Here is a 19407-nt window from a genome sequence, read left to right on the forward strand (position 1 = left end):
CAAATAATGGAAACTCAGTTACCTGTTGTTTGCTAGTTCTTCGTCCCTCAAATGCTCTATCACCAGTGGTTTACCTCCACAGCTGTATGGCAGCTGAGGGACAGTTGTTCTTATCCCCCATTCATTTTCCCTAGAATAATTTGAGGTGGTAAAATTAATCTATCTCTAATGAGATCTTTTTCTGCTAGAAGCGCAAATAACATTCAACTACTGGTTTCTGACGGATTTGTACCCACAGCTTTGTCTTTCCATTTCTATGACATCAGAAAGGACATTTTTTTTTTTTTTTTTTTTTTGCGGTACGCGGGCCTCTCACTGTTGTGGCCTCTCCCGTTGCGGAGCACAGGCTCCGGATGCGCAGGCTCAGAGGCCATGGCTCACGGGCCCAGCCACTCCATGGCATGTGGGATCTTCCCGGACCGGGGCACGAACCCATGTCTCCTGCATCGGCAGGCGGACTCTCAACCACTGCGCCACCAGGGAAGCCCAGGACATGTTTGTTTATGCAGTTTATCTGTACATTTTTTAGGTCACTTTTCTATTTTTTTCTTCACATCTTTATTGGAGTATAAATGCTTTACAATGGTGTGTTACCTTCTGCTGTATAACTAAGTGAATCAGCTATTCGTATACATATATCCCCACATCCCCTCCCTCTTGCGTCTCCCTCCCACCCTCCCTATCCCAGCCCTCTAGGTCATCACAAAGCACCGAGCTGATCTCCCTGTGCTAAGCAGCAGCTTCCCACTAGCTAGCTGTTTTACGTTTGTTAGTGTATATAAGTCCATGGCACTCTCTCCATCCCAGCTTCCTTGCCCCCACCCCCCCCCCCCCACTCCGGTGCCCTCAAGTCTGTTCGCTAAGTCTGCGTCTTTATTCCCGCCCTGCCAGTAGGTTCATCAGTACCAGTTTTTTAAATTCCATACATACGTGTTAGCATACGGTAACACGAGGACGAGGGCCTCCCCCGTCCTGCTGGACCCCTAACCGCGGGTGGGTCCCGCTGGGCTCCCCTCCCCCAGCCGCCCCTCAGGGGTGCTGCTCCCCTTGCTCCGGCCTTTACTTTTGCTCCCCCCTTCCCTCCCTCCCTCCCACTGCCTCAGGACCCGCGTGACTGGAAGGGTCCTCGGTGGGCAGGGGATCAGGCCCGGGATCTCAGCAGGCTCCCAGGGGCCCAAGTGGGCAGGGGAAACCTGGCCACGCTCCCTTTTGATCCTCTGCCCTCTCAATGGTCCCCCACTTTCCCTCTTCGGGCGTGGGATCCCTTCCCCTCCCCCAGCCGCCCCTCAGGGGCGCCAGTCCCATCCCGCCTCCATTTCTCCTCCCCCTTCACTCCCTCCATGACCCACGTCCTACCCGGTCGCTGAGGGTTCCTCCCGTCCCCTTCGGTGTCCGTGGTCCCCCACCGGTGCCTGGTAGGTGCCCTAGTTGTGAGGAGACGCGAATTCTGCGTCCTCCTAGTCCGCCATCTTGACGCCACCCCCTCCCCCCAGGTCACGTTTCTAAAAGTCAGCTTTGTTAAGGTATAATCTATGTTTAATCAAATTCACCTTTGGAAAGTTTCCAATTCAGTGAAGTTTGGTGAACCCGTACAGTCATGTAATCACCGACACGCTATTTCCATCACCCTAAAATGTCCCTTTGTAGTCACCCCCTTTCTCCACGTCCAGGCCCTGGCAGCCTCGCCCCCCACCCCCCATCTTACTTGATTTCTGTCCTGAGGGCACTCTTCCATCCCTATTTTGTGTTATCATTTATCTTTAGGTAAGTCTCTCTACCATGCAGGATCCTGCTTTGTATCCCTATAGAGCCAAATGTGGTACCTGGCACCCAAAATGTACTCAGGAAATAGGTGCTTAAAAAATAAATGAATCACTTGTTTTTCAGATTTTGCCAAATCATTTCAGAGACTCTGCTCTCTGATTTCCAGGATGTGCCATTTGAAAAGGGGCTATTAATGCTGGGGAAAGATTTCTCCTAGAGTTTTAATTTATACAGCCTTTGAAAAAAAAAGGGCCATAGTTATTTCTAACTTCAGAGATTTTGCTGAGCATTTCAACCATTTCCTTAGACTTGGGACTTACAACTTGTTTGCTCAACCAGCACATGGGCCTCTGACCTCTCAACCTGAATAAACAGATGGAAATAGAAGCTGGGACCAAACGCAGCTGCTGCTCTCTCCTCCCCCTGTTCTTGCCAGCTCTGATCTCTCCACCTCCACGGGGCATGGCCCAGGGTATCCTCCGGAGCTCCCCTGAATAAGTTCTATGAGATTCCAGACCCATTTCATGGATGACTCCGGGGTTGGAATCTGACGTTGGCTTAACGTTTCTCATCATGCAGGGTGTGACCCAGCTGCAGCTGGCTCACCAGGCAGGCTCAGATTCCTCTGGTCCTTCCTAATCTGATTCCTCTTCTATCTTGATGTGCATCCAAAAGTCGACATTCCTAGAGAAATGACAAGAAGAGGTGAACAAAATTCCCCCTTATCTGACCAGTTATCTGAAATGGCCTAGTTCTCGAAGGGAAATGCCCTTTTGAAAGGTGTTGGTGCTTTCCTCTAGATTGGCCAGTTGCCCCAAGCCGATGGGTCCCTATGCACTTTCTGTGGGTTGGCAGCCCTTGCTAGGCCCTCTGCTCAGCTGGTAAAGGCCCAACAGCTCAGGCACATGAGAGACCACGTCTTCCCTCCGGGGAGGTTGTACCTTGCCTCCCAGATGCAGTCTTGGTGCTGGCATCAAATTGGTTCCAAATGGAACCTCATTCCCTTTGTCCCCCTTTGCCCTCACACTTTGCCCCGTGGCTTCCTTGGAACAGCTCCAGTGAAGGACGGTTTCTGCTCCAGGATGTAAGCGCATCGCTGCCAAATCTTTCGAAACCTGAACTCCTGATACAAGGGGGGGTGGAGGTGGAGGTTTCTGCTACCTGCTGCTAGGTAAACAAAACACCAAAAAGGTGGTGCATTTGGACACATGGAGTAATTGTGTAGTTCATAACCCCGTGGACAGATAAAGTAGTAATCAATGGAAGGGAGCTAAAGAAATTCTTACTACAGTAATGATGACAGGTTTGTGTGTGTGTGAGAGAAAGAGAGAGGGAGGGAAAGAGAGAGAGGAGAGAGGGAGAGAGAGGGAGAGAGAGGGAGAGAGAGGGAGAAGATGGGGGTTGGGAAGGGAAGGTTCGGGGAAAAGGGAAAAACAAAAGGGAGAAAGAAAAAAGAAGGGTTAAAGTCGAGGACAGCATATGTCCTTCAGGAGGATCTTCTAAAGCTGCGACTCTCAGACTTTTGTTTTATTACTATCATAGTAAGGAATGTATTTTACTCCACGCAGGGCGCGCGCGCGCGCGCACACACACACACACACATATAGAATAAAACAGAAAATAAGTTTTCGCGTAGCCAGCTAGAAGAGTAGGGCACTTATTTCCATCACACATCAGTGCGTGTGGCGTCGGGGTCCCTAGGGCAGCCCGCCCCCGGCCGCACCCAGCCCCATGCTGGGTCAGACGCCCCGCCCCACCCGCCGCAGGGCCCCCGGGTCGCCAGCTCCGCGGGGGAGGAGAGCGACCGGGGCGCGGCTCTGGGCTACCAGCGGCAGCTCCCAAGGCGGCGGCGGCGGCGGATCCGGACGCGACGCGGGATGGAGACAGACGAGCAGGGCTGCGTGCGCGCGTGGTGGCACATGGTCGCGTGGAACCTGAGGTGAGTGCACGCCGCGCCCTGTGCGCCCCGGCAGCGCCCCGCCGGCTCCGACTGCCCGGAATGCGGCGGGGGGGTACCGACGGGCGGTGACGCAGGGCTGGTGGCCGAGCGCTGACTCCCGGGACTTCGGAGGCCCCCAGAGCTCTTGAACGGCTGTATCCTCAGCCCCAACTCCTACCCGCGCTGGCGAGACTCGCGAGTTTGATTTTTCAGGAACCTATATCCCTTTGGGGCTTCTGAACTAGAGATTCCAGAAAGCTGGTTCAGGTTCCTGTGTCAGTCTCTTATCTGCCTTGACATTTTACTAACAGCACGACGGATTTTAAAAATAATAATAGTGACAATAGTAATCGGTGTTGTAGTCTTGGAAGGCATTCTGTTAGGTCAAGGGCCAATCTGTGTAGATGGAGAAGGATCAGAAGGCTACCTCCCTGAGTGTGAAGTGTCTGGCGTGTAAAGAACACCTCTCCATAATGCTAGAGATGCATGCTACATTGAAACCATAACTTGGCATCATTTCCTGTGCCTAGTTCTTATATCCTTTAAATGTGAAATGTGTAGGTTAGCACAGGTTTTTCATTTTCTTCCTTCCATGAATCCTTGGCTTGAGCGGTAATCTTAGACTACCTCAATCGACCAGCAATGTACTGACATGACAGCCTTGTTTGCGTTGAAGCCAGGTATTGGTTGGAGACCTTGGACCCAAAAGACTGCGTGTCTTGTTTTGTTTTGTTGGTGTGGGAAGATATTGGCAATTTTGTTTACCTTTCTTCTTTCTATTCCTTTGTTTTGCTTTCTTAAATTTTTGCTGATTACAAGATATCCAAAAATCATATCCAGGCACAGGAGACTTCACTTTGGAATGTCTGAGTGGTGAAGACAAACACCATTCTCCTTTCTTCTCTTCCTGCTGTGGCTGAGGGCAGGAAGCAGAGAGCGGCCCTCTTCTGGCCCAGCGGTGCCGGCCGGAGCGCCCTTTCTGTGTTGGTCTGAACACAAGTCAGAATGTCCTGACTGGCTGCACTTTTCAGCATCATGGGCCTTACCTCCCAGATACGGTTGTTCTGGGAAAGCTAGCATTTACCACCTTTTAGTGGATGGCTGATTATTTAACATTTATTTGGTAGAGAATCAAAGCTGCAGTTCATGCTTTTAGAGAACAGCCCACTTTGTTGATAGTGGAGTGGAGATGGGGATTTGGGGCCCCTTACTTGCCCTCGTAGTTAATAAAAATAATTCTCGAGATGCTTCGTGAAAGAATAAAATACTTGGGCATTTCTTCATCTGAGCAGAAAATTACTGATCTAATTTAGGCCGTGCTGAGGCACAGACTGATATCCAGCATCCTGAGTCCTTTTTGTTTCTTGGAGCCTGGTTAGTTCAGCAAACATTCATGGAGGGCTTGCTGTGCACCTGGAACAGTCTGTAGCTGTGGATCTATTGTGATATGTTGTGAGACTCAGGGAGAACATTTAACCACGATGTTTTCAGTGATTACTTTTTTATTTATTTTATTTTTTTTGCAGTACGCGGGCCTCTCACTGTTGTGGCCTCTCCCGTTGCGGAGCACAGGCTCCGGACGCACAGGCCCAGCGGCCATGGCTCACAGGCCCAGCCGCCCTGTGGCATGTGGGATCTTCCCAGACCGGGGTACGAACCCGTGTCCCCTGCATCGGCAGGCGGACTCTCAACCACTGCGCCACCAGGGAAGCCCTTCAGTGATTATTTTTTAATGCCTTGGGGATCTATTTATCTATTTTACAAAAGTCTCATCAGATTTAGTTGCTTCTGAAGATGGATGGGCCCAGCAAAGTAAATCTCCACTTGCAACTGATTTTCTTCAAATCAGAAAAATGGAAGCCATGTTCAGGAAAGAAGTTAGGGGAAGCCGAAGGGCTATTTTCCCCTTCATTTCTCCCTATTTCATCCCAAGTTTTTACTTTTCTAGATAGTGCTTAGAAAATCCCCATGAGAAGGCTGATAAACTTATCCATCCTCACCAGAGTATTGGACATCCCACTCCCTATCAGGCACTCATCTAGGCCCTGGGCACGCAGCCATAAATAAAACAGGAAAAACCCCTGCTCTTGGGGAGCTCACATTGATTAATTTTCAGTTGTATCAATAATTCAAAACAGGGAAGGAATCCCTTCCCCTGTCCCCCAAAGCTACCAATAAGCCTTGCTTCCTTCTCCCTTATGAAAGAAATACACTCTTCTTTCTGTTCTCAACCTTTCATTCAATGAATATTTATGGAGCTCGGCCCTGTGCTAGGCAGAGTGGAATGTAAAAGCAGTATTATTTGTCATGTGGTTCTTGTGACAGATAATACTGGGGAGACTGGGGAGACAGGCCTGATAGTGGGAAAGCAATCAGAAAACAATTCAGGGTCAAACTGAGGCCCCGATTATAATTAGTGGGATGAAATTAGGGGGTGAAAAGCGGAAAAGTCACCATGAGAAGATCTGTCTAGAGAAGCTTTGAAAAAAGAGGGACACTTAAGTGGATGTGAAGGAAAGGGAGGATTTGGTTGGGAGGAAAGAAGGGAGGAGGACACAGATGTAACTTGGTGCTTGGTGAGTTGGTGATCAATACATGTTGGCAGGATGAATGGGCACAGGGTGGATGTGTAGCATGTCTTAATATTTGGAATCGTTGTCTTTCCCAATGTGGTCAGAGTTGGGCTTCCCAAAGCTGGTACCTCTGAGCATGAAGGAGAAGTGAATCGCCCTGTAGCAGCTGGTTCCACCAGGTTTTGCCAGCAAGGATCATCCAGTTAGGTTCTGTAGCCCCTGTGGGATGCGGTGCAGTTACAGCCACAGCTAATCAAAGGGCAGGCGAAGAACACCAAAGCATCAAGGTGGCTGTTTGATGTGTTGGCCGTGAGCGAGGATTGGGCTGAAACTGCATCCTCCGCTCAAATAAGGTCTATTAGCCACTGGTGACTTTTGATCCCCTATTGATCTAGGGGAAGTCAAACTGACAGCCCCCTAGTTAAAAGGAGCCGTTGTGCATTATTGATGCTGTGAGGGATGTGGTCACTCTGTTCTCTTCCTGCAGCAATTCTCACAGAAGTGCCTTGAGCTATTTGAGAGAAGGGTCCTGTATGAATTATTCTTTAAAAACAGAAACATATTTCCCTCTCTTGCCCCTGCTTCCCAAGCACCCTGCTACCTGTAAAAGGTAACTTAGCGGGAGACTAACAGGCAGGGTAGTGGGAGTTCAGAGAGTCAGGAGAAAGAAAGCCAGAGCCAGTCAACTGGAAGGGAGCATAAGAATTCAGTTCTGCTCATCTGTCTGGGCTTGATCTGTGGCTCAAAGTGGCTCCTCTGGGTTTTGAATTCTTATCTCTAAAATCAGAACAGCCATATCCTTTGCTTCCGACCACCTTCATGGAGGCTATTTTAAAGTATGATACAATCATTTTCATTTCTTTCTTGCTGATTTTATGTGTAGGCAGTTGCCCACGGGTGATGTATTTGAAGAGCTGTCCATCACCCTTAGCCTGCTTATCTTTTCCACTCCCAGCAGAATTGCTGGAAATTCATCAGCGATTCATTATCTTCTGCCTCCATGCCTTTTCCAAACATGTATAAGTGCCCTGATTTTTAAGTTATTAACACTTGAGGGAGAATTTTTTTAGAGGTCTTTCTTTGATGACTTTGGTTATCTTCTGAGGATACGGGAGCAGGAAGGAAGAAAGTGGGAGGAAGGAGGGACCCTGAGAGGAGCAAGGGTGCAGAAGGGGAGAAAAGGATCCTGAAACAACTCTAAGAGCTGAATTTTACCAGAGCCCAGCCTTGTTCCTGGGGCTCACTTTTGCTTCAGGGATGACAAGCAGAACTCACCAGGACTGTGACAGCTCATTGGAGATCACCATGGAACTCTGGGGTTGTACAGACCTGGGTTCATGTGGCTCTGCCATTCATTGCCTGTGTGACCTTGGGAAGGGTCCTTAACTTTTCAGCCTCCTCATCTGCAAAGTAGAGGTAATAACAGTTGTCTTCTAAGATGCCTGTGGTCTAGCAGAGGAATCAGGGCAGGGGAGACAGTGCATCAGAAATGCTTTCCATCCCCTACAGCCTCACGATTTGATTACACTGATGGTCTTCACACTGACCGTTCACGGTAGGGAAAGGGACTCTTGTCATGGACGATGCGGACAAAAACTGGGAGCAGCAGGTGGTGACACTGACCTCCTGTGTCCCTCGTTTCTCAAAGGTAGGAGACACTCAGTCCTCACGGGAGATGTGGCTAGAGACAGAGGTAGCCTGAGTGAGCCCTCATGGACAAACCATAACTTGTCTGCTGGTGGCCCCCAGTTTGGATGGTTCGTGTCACAGGGGGCAGTAGAATGAACAAGATGTGCATGGCCCCCCGTGTCCCATTCCCTGACCAGGCCCTGCTGCGTCCAGCCTCCAGGTCCCCCCCGCATCCCACGCTGCTCCTCACGGCCCCGCCCACCAGGGATGTCACCTCAGATGTGAGGGTTTTGCCTCATTGCTTCCCAAGACCCAGCCAGAAGGGGCGGTGGGAATCTGACGATTATTCATTCACTGCTTTAGACTAATACTAATAATAGCTAGCACATACATCACTGAACTGTGATGTGATTGAAAACTGTGGCAACTGTTAAAACAGTCTGAATCCTGTTTCCCGGTGACTTCGGGGTCCAGCCTTGGCCTTCTGTGGGGTACACTGAGGAAACAAGTCTGACGCGAGTACATCCATGTCCCCTCCCCTCCTGTCCTGTCATACCTGGGCTTTCTGAGCAGCTGGTAGGGGCCCTGACTTATTGCTTTCCTCTCCTGGTTCTCCCTTAGTGCCTGATCTGGATCTGCCCTAATTACATACAGTTCTGTAAAGGATTTTGCTTAAATGCCAACCTGCCTGTAATTCCCAGTGTCAGTCTGTGAAATTTATTTGGAGGTTAAAAGGAGAAACGAACCGAGACAACACTTGGACTGATTTTGAATACCTTGTTTGTTTCACAATATCTTACAGATCTTTCCCATACTCCTGTTCAACACTCAGAAGAAAAACTGCCACTCTGTGCGACAGCTTTACAAGTAAATCATTAAAAGAACATATTTTCCCTCCTCTGATGCACATGTTGATTTTTTTCAACTTTTGTGAGTATGTACGTTTTGCGAATTTGCCTTTATATTTTTTTCCCAAATAGAGAACTTACTGCCTTTACAGTTATGGCATAATGAAAAAGATATGTCAGTTATAAAATTGTGGCTAGACCTAAATGGTCTGAAACCTATTTAATATTGGCTTTGGGGTCTAGGATGAATCCTTGCAAACTGTTGGGATAGATAGAAAAATATGGCCTTGTGGGTAGGGTTTCAATTCAGGAGCTCAGTCTTCAAATTGGCTATTAATCTGTATACCTTACTGCTTCCTGTATTCTGTGCCTTTTCTCTTCCTCTTCTTGCCTGTATCCCTTGAGAGAGAGAGAGAGAGGTTGATGTGAGAAATCTATTTTCCCGTATTTTTTCTACCAAGTGTTGCGTTAGTCAGTGCGACACACAGTTCTTCTAGAGCACAGGTGATGCTCTCACCTGCATGTCTCCAGGTGTATGTTGATCTTGGACATTTCGTGGCTTCTGACTAATGACTAGGTTTTACTTAGTGCAAAAAGTAACTCATGACTTAAGTAGCAAAATACTCATTACCTTCTTCTAGACCCTCTTACTTTTTAGGTGAATGTTCTCCTTTGCTTTTCGCTTGAAACGGGGATGAAGACTGAATAAACTCCATTAGAGGCTGTAACACTGGTGGTATTTTTAAGTCTAGCTTTAGTTTTTTTTGGGGGGGGCAACTCTTTGTGGGCTAGTCCTAGTTTATAAAATAAAATACTTTGCTTGGAATTGAGTGTAGTAGCTTTCAACTTAGAAACATGGCTAATTACTTTTTTTGATTGTGATGAAAAGACATGGAATTGGATTCTGGGAGTTGATAATGAATTTTCCTTTCCAGTCAAAGCACCATTTCTTGTGGATTTAAAGAAACCAGAGTTAAAGATTCCTCACACAGTGAACTTCTACATCAAAGTTGAACCTAGGGTGATTCTGGGAATCTGGTGAGTGCACTGGCTGGACCCTGGGGTGCTTGGTGGGTGTGGCTTTCATGTCACAGGGCAGAGGTGAGCAGTGCTCTGTTACTTGCCTGGGGAGAGGTCGGTGTTCCTTGGAGGAAGCTGTTCCACACACCTTCCCTTTATAGTGAAGCTTGACTTGCTTGCATTTGCTTTTCAGGAATCTTCTGTTGGAGTGTTGAGTCTTTCAGGTGCCTTGGGTCTGTCTTCTTCCCTGCCTTATTCCTCACCCCCTTCCCACCCTGCTCCAGACCCACTGGCCTCCGTGTATAGAAGCCATGCTCTGTCTGCAACCTTTCTTTCTCTCTGCTCCCTCTGTTCCCTCCTTTTGCCTAACTAACTGCTTACCCATCTCTTGGGTCTCATTTTAAACAGTAATTTTCAGGAAAGCCTTTCCTCACCCCCCATTTTCGGCATATGTTAGTGCAACCTGTGCTTGTCCTTTACTGCATTTATCCCCACTGTAATTGAATAAGTGCTTGTGTGACTATCTGATTAGTGTTTGTCTTCCTTATGAGACAATAACTTCATAGGTGGAGGACTTTGTTGGTGGGTTTCCACTGCTCAGCACAGTGCTTGGCAGAGGGCACTCCATAAATACTTGTCCATCAAGGCCATGAGCATCCTACTGTTTTGCTATGCTGATCTCAATATTTTCTTCTGTTTGGTTCACCTACTTGTTCTTGGCTGCCAGTTTTCCAGTGCCCTGTTTTATATTTCATCTCCCTGAGTTTAAACATGTGATCACAGAATGTTTAGGAACCAATATGGATGGGTTCACGTAACGTCTTCCTAATCTGCAGGGTACAGTTCCACTAATAGTGTTGGAATTTGAAAACATCTTTATTCTTTACTCCTGCCCCATCAGTCCTTGTTTGGTGAGTCAGCTGTCCTCATGACTGGCTTATCTAGCTGGCAGCAATGCCTGTCTTTGCAGTACAGAGGCCTTGGGGTTTGATGTCAGACTTTTTTTGCCTCTAAATGATTGAGAGACTGGGACTTCCCTCGTGGTCTGGTGGTTAGGACTCTGCACTTCCACTGCAGGGGGCATGGGTTTGGTCCCTGGTTGGGGAACTAAGATCCCACATGCTGCACGCGGTGTGGCAAAAAAAAAAAAAAAAAAAAAGATTGAGGGACTGAAGATTTATCATCACATGGCCAATTCTCCAAGTCTCCTGGTGACATGTCATATGGCAGTGTTTGTGTTAGCAGGGTTCATTCATTGGTTTAACAAGGTGGAGGGGGCTTCCCTGGTGGCGCAGTGGTTGAGAGTCCGCCTGCCGATGCAGGGGACACGGGTTCGTGCCCCGGTCCAGGAAGATCCCACATGCCGCGGAGCAGCTGGGCCCGTGAGCCATGGCTGCTGAGCCTGCGCGTCCGAAGCCTGTGCTCCGCAACGGGAGAGGCCACAACAGTGAGAGGCCCGCGTACCGCAAAAAAAAAACAACAAAACACAAAACAAAAAGTATGGATTCCCTAGGAGAGATCAGCTGGAATTCTGATCACGGGTACTGGGGGCCACCTGGCTAATTCTAGGCTGGAATACTGATGCCTCAGCCTGCTCTCTGTGGTCCCAACCTTGCTTGGTAACCAAGAGCACCTCCCAGAAGGCTGGCTCTCCTTTGGTGCACTGCCAGTCCCTCTGTGGGCCTGTGTCATTATGGTGGGTGATGAGTATTGGCTGTGACTGCGGGTCTCAGCATGGGGGAGGGGCGACGTGCCTCAGAGACCCGCAGACCTCGCTCTGTCTCTGGGAGGATACTTCAAACTCAGTGACAAGGTCTGGAATCTGCCCCTCGGCTCCCTTGCCTCTGTCTCTTTTACTCACTGTCTTTTTGTGTCAGACGATGGCTTTCTCAAGACTTGCCATTGCTCAAGGGGCTTTCTTGAGGTGTATGTTTTAGAGTCACATTTACAGAGATTTCCTGTGAAATCAACATTTTTCAACATTGCTTAACATTGTTCTGATTGTGTAAACTTGGGCACGGTGTTAACAATGCACTTTTATTTAAAGGGTCATGTGAATCACATAGTCACGTCTGCCCTCTGAGCGAATCCGCTCTCGCCCTCAGTTATCCCAGATTTCCTGGTCAGCTGCACCTTCCTCTGTCTCCGCCCGGAAGTCTCAGCTTGGTCTCAGCAGTACTGAGCTGGAAGGAGGCCAAATGACAGATCACAGGGAACCTTGATGAAAACAGCGGTTCTCTACTTGGGATCCATAGAAGCCCCAGAGGGTCCACGAACTCCCAACACAAAACTGTACACAAAATTTGAAGAGTGGATACATTTTTCGGGGCAGCGGGTCCATAGCTTTAATTACATGTTCAAAGGGCTCCATGACCCACTAAGGTTTAAGAAACTTGGCTCTAAAACAAATTCAAATGGTTTTTTAAAGAATCCTCTGCCTTTTGAATCATCTTTATCTTCCTTTTATGTGGTTAACAGAGAGGAGACTGTGGTTCTTTTGGAAAAAAGTATTTCTTGTACCTCCAGGGCTGTGAGTCTCTCTCCTCCACTTCATCTTGCACCGCATGGCAGAGCGGACAGGATGCAGGCAGATCTTCCTTTAGTGAACTTGATTATATCATCCCTTTTTCTGAAAAGCCACTTTCTGGAACTTTTTTTCCTTTAGCTTCTAGAAGTATTCTTAGAAATAGGTTTTGCTGTGCAGCAGTGAAAGGAGATGGATTGTCAGCAGTTCAATCAAATGCTTACGTTGAGAAGCTCTAGCGGTCCGGGCAGCTGGTGCTCACTTGGGGGAAGGCGGCAGCAGAGGGGAGCTGTGGGTCATTCACCCTGACACAGGCGCGATGGGCTATGACACCAAGAAGCATTGCCCTCTCTCCTGGTTATTTGTCTAACCTGAAAAAGAAAGGCGTGAGATCAGATGCCAGCAGCATGGTAGTGATTTTTGTTGAATTTGTCATTGTAATTCCTAATTCTTGCTTTTTTTTTTTTTTAAACCTCCTCTACAGGGCAGCTCCTCATAGACCTGAGCTAGTAAAGGTAAGTCTGAAGGGGCCTCAAGGCACCGATTTTATGTCTCCATTTATTCTCTTCTGGGCTACAGCCCTAAGATCTTCTTCCGCCCTCAGCATGGTTATCTCCTGAGAGCTCCTGGAGATGAGGGTGGGTTTGTGATGTCTGGGCCTAAAGTCCCATGAGTAGACTTCTCTTCCAGCTTTGACCTTGGGGGATCAAAACAGACGTGAACATCTCTGAGTCCCAAACACTTTAATGAATTTGTTCCTTTCATCACCAGATGGAGTTGAATTTATTTGCTTTTTCTAAGGGCTAGGGGATGGGTTGAGAAAATATATTAAGTGCAAAAACCACTCCTTCTACCAGAAACAACCTTTTTGGTGGTATGGGATAAAGATGTAGCATGTCTTCTCTTAAGTCATTCAGGCCTTTCTTCAGCCCCATAAGAGGCTGGGCCGAGGGAAGGTGGCCACACCTTGGTGTCCTCACCAGCCTGCTACAGACTCCAGTTTTTGGGGGCAGCCCCTGCATCTCCCAGCATGAGGAAGATGGCAGGCTCTCCACCTTGCCTTATCTGACTGAGAGCTGGCTGGCGGGCTCCTGTTTATGCCCTCCTACACTCCCCTCAGGTAGTCAGTAATCTCTCCCTTAGGTGATTCAGCCGCCATCGATCCCAAGACCTGGTCTCTCCTCCCACAAGCCAGCTCCCACTCCAGAGCCCTTTCCTGATTTCACAGCGTTAGTGGGGCCCAGAATCGTGCCAGGCCCAGCACCCCAGCACCTTCTTCATCCGCCCACCCCTGTTCAGACATGGCCATCCTCTCCTGTCTACTCCCCTCTCTCATCACTCCGAGGAGTGGTGGGCTGGATGCAGTTTTGCCTGGGGTGATGATGTCTATTAACTTTTAGGCTTGCTTTCCACCTTGAACTCCACTCTTGCATAGGGTTGTTGTGCATAGAGTTGTTGTGAAGGTTGAATTAAGTAAAATAGTCATGCAAAGATATGGGCATTCAACAAATGCTTGTTCCTTTTTTCCACTCTTTTTATAATACAGTAGACTAAGTTAGGTGTTACGGGAGCACCCAGAACAATAATATCAGGGTAGGGAGAATTCAGGGAAGAGACGGGTCTTGTGTGCAGGTGTGACCAATGATGACTTACAGGGAGATAGGATCTAAGCTCATTTCTTGAAGGCGAGGGAGAGCAGTTAGAAAACACAGACAGGAGGGGAGAATGTGAGCCAAGGCACGGGGCCAGAACGGGGTGATTATGTGTTATGAAATACCTGAGAGTCACAAAGGGCCTCTATATAAGATCTTTCACACTCGTCATTCTTTTAAATCCTCACAGCACCTCTGAGTTTGCCACCATTGCCTCCACTGAGCGAAATGAAGGCCTAAAGGCTTGCCCAATTGCCACATACCCTATAGAGAGGAAACGGGACTCAATCCTGCATTTTCTAACTCCAGGCAGTCACATGGAGGTGCGCAGCTTTTGGGATGAAAGACTGTGGCCAGATGTGGATGGGCTTACAGCCAAGAGAGGAGTTTTTTGTTTGTTTAAATAGATAGTGTTCCACTCCCAAAGCTCGGTAACAGCAGATTTCAGGTAACTGGTATTTTAAGAATATTTATCTGGCGGAATTTGAAGCCAGGGAAACCAGTTAGGAGCCCCTCGCTGTGGTCTGGGCTGGAGGGGTGGTCTGACCTGTGAGTCTCGAGGGGCACCTCTGGCTGGAGAGGAGTGAGGGATAAGGGGAGTAGATTGACTGGGGCCCGCTTTCTCCTTACGCCTTCGGAATTTGAGATGAATTGCTGAAGGGCTTCTCTTACTGAATTCTCCTCAGAGGAGTCCTGATTCCAGGGGTAGCAGAACCAGAAGACAAAGAAAAGAGAAAACAAGAAGTCTTGCCCGTAGCACGGGTAAGAGGAGGGCAAGGGAAGGAAGGGAAAGAGAAGCAGTATTGGGATTTCCAGACTGTACCCGAACGCGAGTCATTTGCTGTGAGACCATGCAAAAAATGCAGGCCAGACAGACCCTGGGAAACCGCGCAGGTTTCTGCAAGCAGCAGGCCCATGTCAAAACTGTGAAGCAGAAGTTTGTCTTTACTGACCTCGACCTGCATATTCTGTACCCATTTCCCTACCAAATTCCCTACCAGGCATGAATTTCCTTTTTATAATCAGGAAAAAAAAATGTTTTTAAAGGTCCTTATATTTAGAAAGTTACTCTTCTCTCTATTACTACAGCTCATAGTGGGAGACTACAGCAAATGACGTACTACAGTGCTGGGGAAATGACCACTAACTCTTATTTCTCCATACTCATAAAGGAGCAGTGACAAGCAGAAATCTAAAACTTGCTTCTACACTGAACATAATTCTTTTCTTTTTAAACTGTGAAGCAGATGTTTGCATTTATGGCCCCAGCCTACCTATTCTGTACCCACTCCCTTCCCTTGGCAACGTCCCATTTAGTACATTGCACCCCCCTCCCTGCTCAGCACCGCAGAGGAATACACATAATACATTGTTGGTCTTTTTCTTTGCAAATCTGTTCCAAGGAATAAACTCTGAATGAAATTCAGTCACACTGAGATGAAAAGGACAGATAATAGCTTAAAGTGTACATCAGGGATATCTGCACAGTCGATTCATTCCTTCTTTAGCAAATATTTATCAAGTGTCTATTAGGTACCAGGAACTTTTCTAGGCTCTGGGGATACCACAGGGAATAAGCAAGTTGTGGTCTAACCTCCTATGAAGTTTGTATAGTTGCTGGAGAGGCACATAGAAGACAAGTATGCAATAAGAGGATTTTGAATAGTGAGAAGTGCTGTAAAAGTAATAAAATGATGTGAACGGAATGACTGGGAGGTGATGGGGGACAAGCTGCGATGGCTAGTTAGGGGGGACCGCTGAAGAAATATCATCTAAACTGAGACTTGCATGACAAGGAGCCAGTTGTCATGGGAGAATCTGGAGGTCTCGGCTGAGGGAGGAGAAAGGCAAGGGCCCTGCAGTGGGATCAAGGCTGACGTGTTCCAGGAGCAGAAGACAGCAGGGCCTGGGGGTGGAGAGGAGTGGGCTTAGCGATAGGCGATAGAGGCTGTAGCCAGATGCTGTAAGGCCTCCAAGGCCAAGGTGATGCTTGGATTTAATCCACGTGCCTTTGAAGGATGTGAGGCAAAAGAGGGATGTGGGGCTTCCCTGGTGGCGCAGAGGTTGAGAGTCCGCCTGCCGATGCAGGGGACGCGGGTTCGTGCCCCGGTCTGGGAGGATCCCACGTGCCGCGGAGCGGCTGGGCCCGTGAGCTATGGCCGCTGAGCCTGCGCGTCCGGAGCCTGTGCTCCGCAACGGGAAAGGCCACAACAGTGAGAGGCCCACATACCACAAAAAAAAAAAAAAAAAAAAAAAAAAAAAAAAAAAGAGGGATGTGATGAGGGTTTTGCACGTTAAAATGATCACTCTGGTTTCCCTGTGGGAACCGGGTTACAGCAGGGCGAGGGTGGAACAGGAAGCCACCTGGGGTTGTTGGTGTAATCCAAGCAAGAGATGAGGGCTGGGTTAGGCTGGGTGATTAGTGGAAACGGAGAGAACTGAATGGACTTGGGAGTAGTTTAGAGGCAGGGTTAAAAGTTTGAGGAAGGTGCAGTATTGCTCAGGGTTTATGTCCTTTCCTCATTTTCCGTTGAAATGGATGTTTTTAGGGCATATAAACTAATTTACCTTTCGACTTAATCAAAATATGGCAAGAGCTGATTTAGCTAGCATTCTTTTTACTGGAATTTGCCATTAATGAGGAAATTCAGCATGTTTAGAATGATAATTGTTATATTTGGAGTCCTGTGGTCATTATTAAAACCTAAAATGCCTTTTTAAAACATTGCAATATTAAATCATATTCAACAGAGTTTATAATGTTCAAATCCTTTAAAACCAATTATCTATGTATTGTATACTTTATCAGAATCTCTAACTAATCAGAATATTCTTTTCCCCAACTAAATCACTTAATTATTCTGCAATTATTCACTTAATTAAAAATTAGTCTTAATTTTTAGACTATGCGTATCACTGCTCCTTTATGAGTATGAAGAAATAAGTTAGTGGTGCTATTTGTACTTTAAAAAAAGATAAGTAAAAACCACAAAATGTTTAATGTGATTATCTATGGATGGTGGGATTATGTGTGATTCGTTTCTTCTTTCTTCCTTCTTCTATTTTCCAAATTTCCTACAATAACATGAATTACTTTTAAGACATAAAAGTTATATTTCCAAAAATAGTTTATTATATTTAGAAACTCACTACTCTCTATATTACTACAGTTCATAGTGGGAAACTATAACAAATGACATAGCTATAGGCCATGTTTCAATTTTTTTTCCTTTTTAAAAAATAGATTTACTGGAAACTTCCAGGATTTTTAAGCATGGTTATGGATGCCCTGAGGAAAGACGAACTAGCCTTCCCCAGTGATGAAAAGTAACTTAATGATGTAAAGATGTCCGTTATTACTATATCTATAGGATTCTGGTGGGTAGTTATCACGTGACTTATTGAATGGGGAGATGACCAATCTGAATGAGTAAATGAGAATTCTTAGATAGGCACTAGGATTTGGGCTAAGGTATCTACAGTATCTACAGATTTTTAGTATTTGGTATTATCCTTATGTCTAAATTAATGACTTTACCAATTTAGTACTTTCTCTGAAGTTATAAAGGGAGTTGTAGATTTAGGGTGTTTCAGGACCCTTTAAAGGTCCTGTATGGTCTAACCTAGCATTCCTTGGAGGAATCTCTGAGTTCTAGGTCTTATTCCCCATGTAACCAAAATCCATACACCATCCAGCCGAGTAACCCAACAGCAAGTCCAGTGACTAGAATCTGGCAAGTTAGCCTCTCACAGTTGGAGAATCTAGAGTGCCTACCAATAGGCAGTCATTATCAGTATTTTTTCTATTTCAGCACACTTGAGGGATCTAACATCCTCAGAAGTAACAGCGAGTCACTGTGGCAGGGGTGGATGGTATCAGAATTTGGAAGAGGACAGGGAAGTACTATTAGTCATTCTTCATGTCATAGCCTTTTCGAATTACCAAATAGGAAGTTGACCAGGAGGCTAATCAAACCTATTGATCTCATGTCCATCCTGTACATTTATGGGGAAGTGTAAACAGATTGCTACAAAGAGTTCTCCTTGGTCCTGTGGTAGTTCTTGTTATTTTTTTGGTTTTGACTTACTTTGTTTTCGTTTAATTAAAACATTCCAGATATTATGAAATAAGGCAGAATAAGGAAAAGGTGAGGTTCTGCTAATTCTGTACAAATTCAGTGTTTTTGTTCCTTATTTTCAAAAATCACATAGGAATAAATTAAATCAAATAGGCTAAGTAAACTGTATGAGTAAACAGAAGAATCTTGCCTGGAAGAAAAAAAAGTCACTATATGAAGCTTATTATATATGAAGTTGTTATTCCTGGGAGGGATGGAAAGAGCATTCCTTTATTTTGGGCAAACCTCATGTTTTGCTAAAGCCTTAACTTAGAAGAGGAGAAATCTCAATGTATATTTCTTGAACTGAAAGCTTTTCTTCCACTTGTTCCTAGTGTTAAATTCCTGTCTTCTCCCCTTCTTATCATACATGGTGAGGATGACAGAACGGTGCCTTTGGAATTTGGAAAAAAGGTAAACTAAGTTCAGTGGCTGACAGAAACATACTATACTAATTTCACCATTTTCTCAGCCAGCCAAACTTTGACTAGGGCCTAAAGAAGGGTCTCTGACATTATAAGGGATTCTCTGCACCCCTGAATTGCTGTGCCGCCTGGTGTATACAATACACTGTTGTCACTGTTCCATGAGCTGTGCAGCTTTCAGTTCCTTGGTTGTAGAGGCAACCACTCAGGGATATGCAGGGTGCCTATATCTCTGACTTAATGGGACTAACTCTTTAAGTTGGCTGTTTCCATACCCTTTTAGGAAAATTAGACTAGGAAAACAACTGCTTCAATGATCAGCCTTTGAGTCCTTGTCTTTCTGCCCCTTGCAGCTCTATGAAATTGCACACAGTGCATATAGGAACAAAGAGAGGGTGAAGATGGTGATCTTTCCTCCTGGCCTCCAACACAACTTCCTGTGTAAAAGCACCACACTGTTAAAAACCGTGAGGTAAGATTTGCTTTGCTAAATGCAATGAGGGCTGCTCTGGCTTACTTAGACCATGAGGTGGGGAATGCATGTGAGCTCATCTAGGTCCTTTTCCTGCAGAGATTTCCTGAGTCAGCACTGGGCGTGAGGTCTGAGTACAGCGGAGAGCGAAGACTTGGTCCAAACACCACTTGTGGTGTATATTTCTTATGTAAAACTGTACTGGGCTGCTTGGGTGAGCTGAAGTTACTGACATTTCTACAAGTCACTTGCCATTTTAGTAAGGGAAAGCATGGATGCTGGGCATTATGGAATGTTCTTGTTTAGCGTGTCATAGACTACTTTGTGGAACATGCCGAAACTTCACTGTGGAGAATCAGAATTTGGTAAAAATTTGATCCCATCTAAAAATGTACAGTTACCAAATATTCTGGGGATATCTATGGATAAGGTGGTTTTTGATT

General features: G+C 46.6%; 2 protein-coding genes across 2 annotated transcripts in view; one reads left to right on the forward strand and one right to left on the reverse strand.

Annotated features, from left to right (window-relative positions):
- Positions 1-11789: 11789 nt before the first annotated feature.
- The window catches only part of PYGL (glycogen phosphorylase L), a gene marked incomplete at its 5' end in the record, with an annotated part of 47319 nt that continues 39701 nt past the window's right edge, over positions 11790-19407 (reverse strand). Inside the window, one exon of the mRNA XM_079700448.1 lies at positions 11790-12994. Coding sequence (XP_079556574.1) covers positions 12907-12994 — 88 coding nt within the window. The 3' untranslated portion in view covers positions 11790-12906. The remainder of the gene's footprint in view (positions 12995-19407) is intronic.
- ABHD12B (abhydrolase domain containing 12B) lies at positions 17197-19091 on the forward strand (the record flags this gene model as incomplete). Its single annotated transcript, XM_079701077.1, has 4 exons — positions 17197-17276; positions 18403-18481; positions 18846-18964; positions 19064-19091. Coding segments are annotated over 4 exons (306 nt in total), but the record flags the coding sequence as incomplete, so codon positions are not given.

This window comes from Hyperoodon ampullatus (assembly GCF_949752795.1).
Source record: "Hyperoodon ampullatus genome assembly, chromosome: 3".
In the NCBI taxonomy this organism is placed as follows: domain Eukaryota; kingdom Metazoa; phylum Chordata; class Mammalia; order Artiodactyla; family Ziphiidae; genus Hyperoodon; species Hyperoodon ampullatus.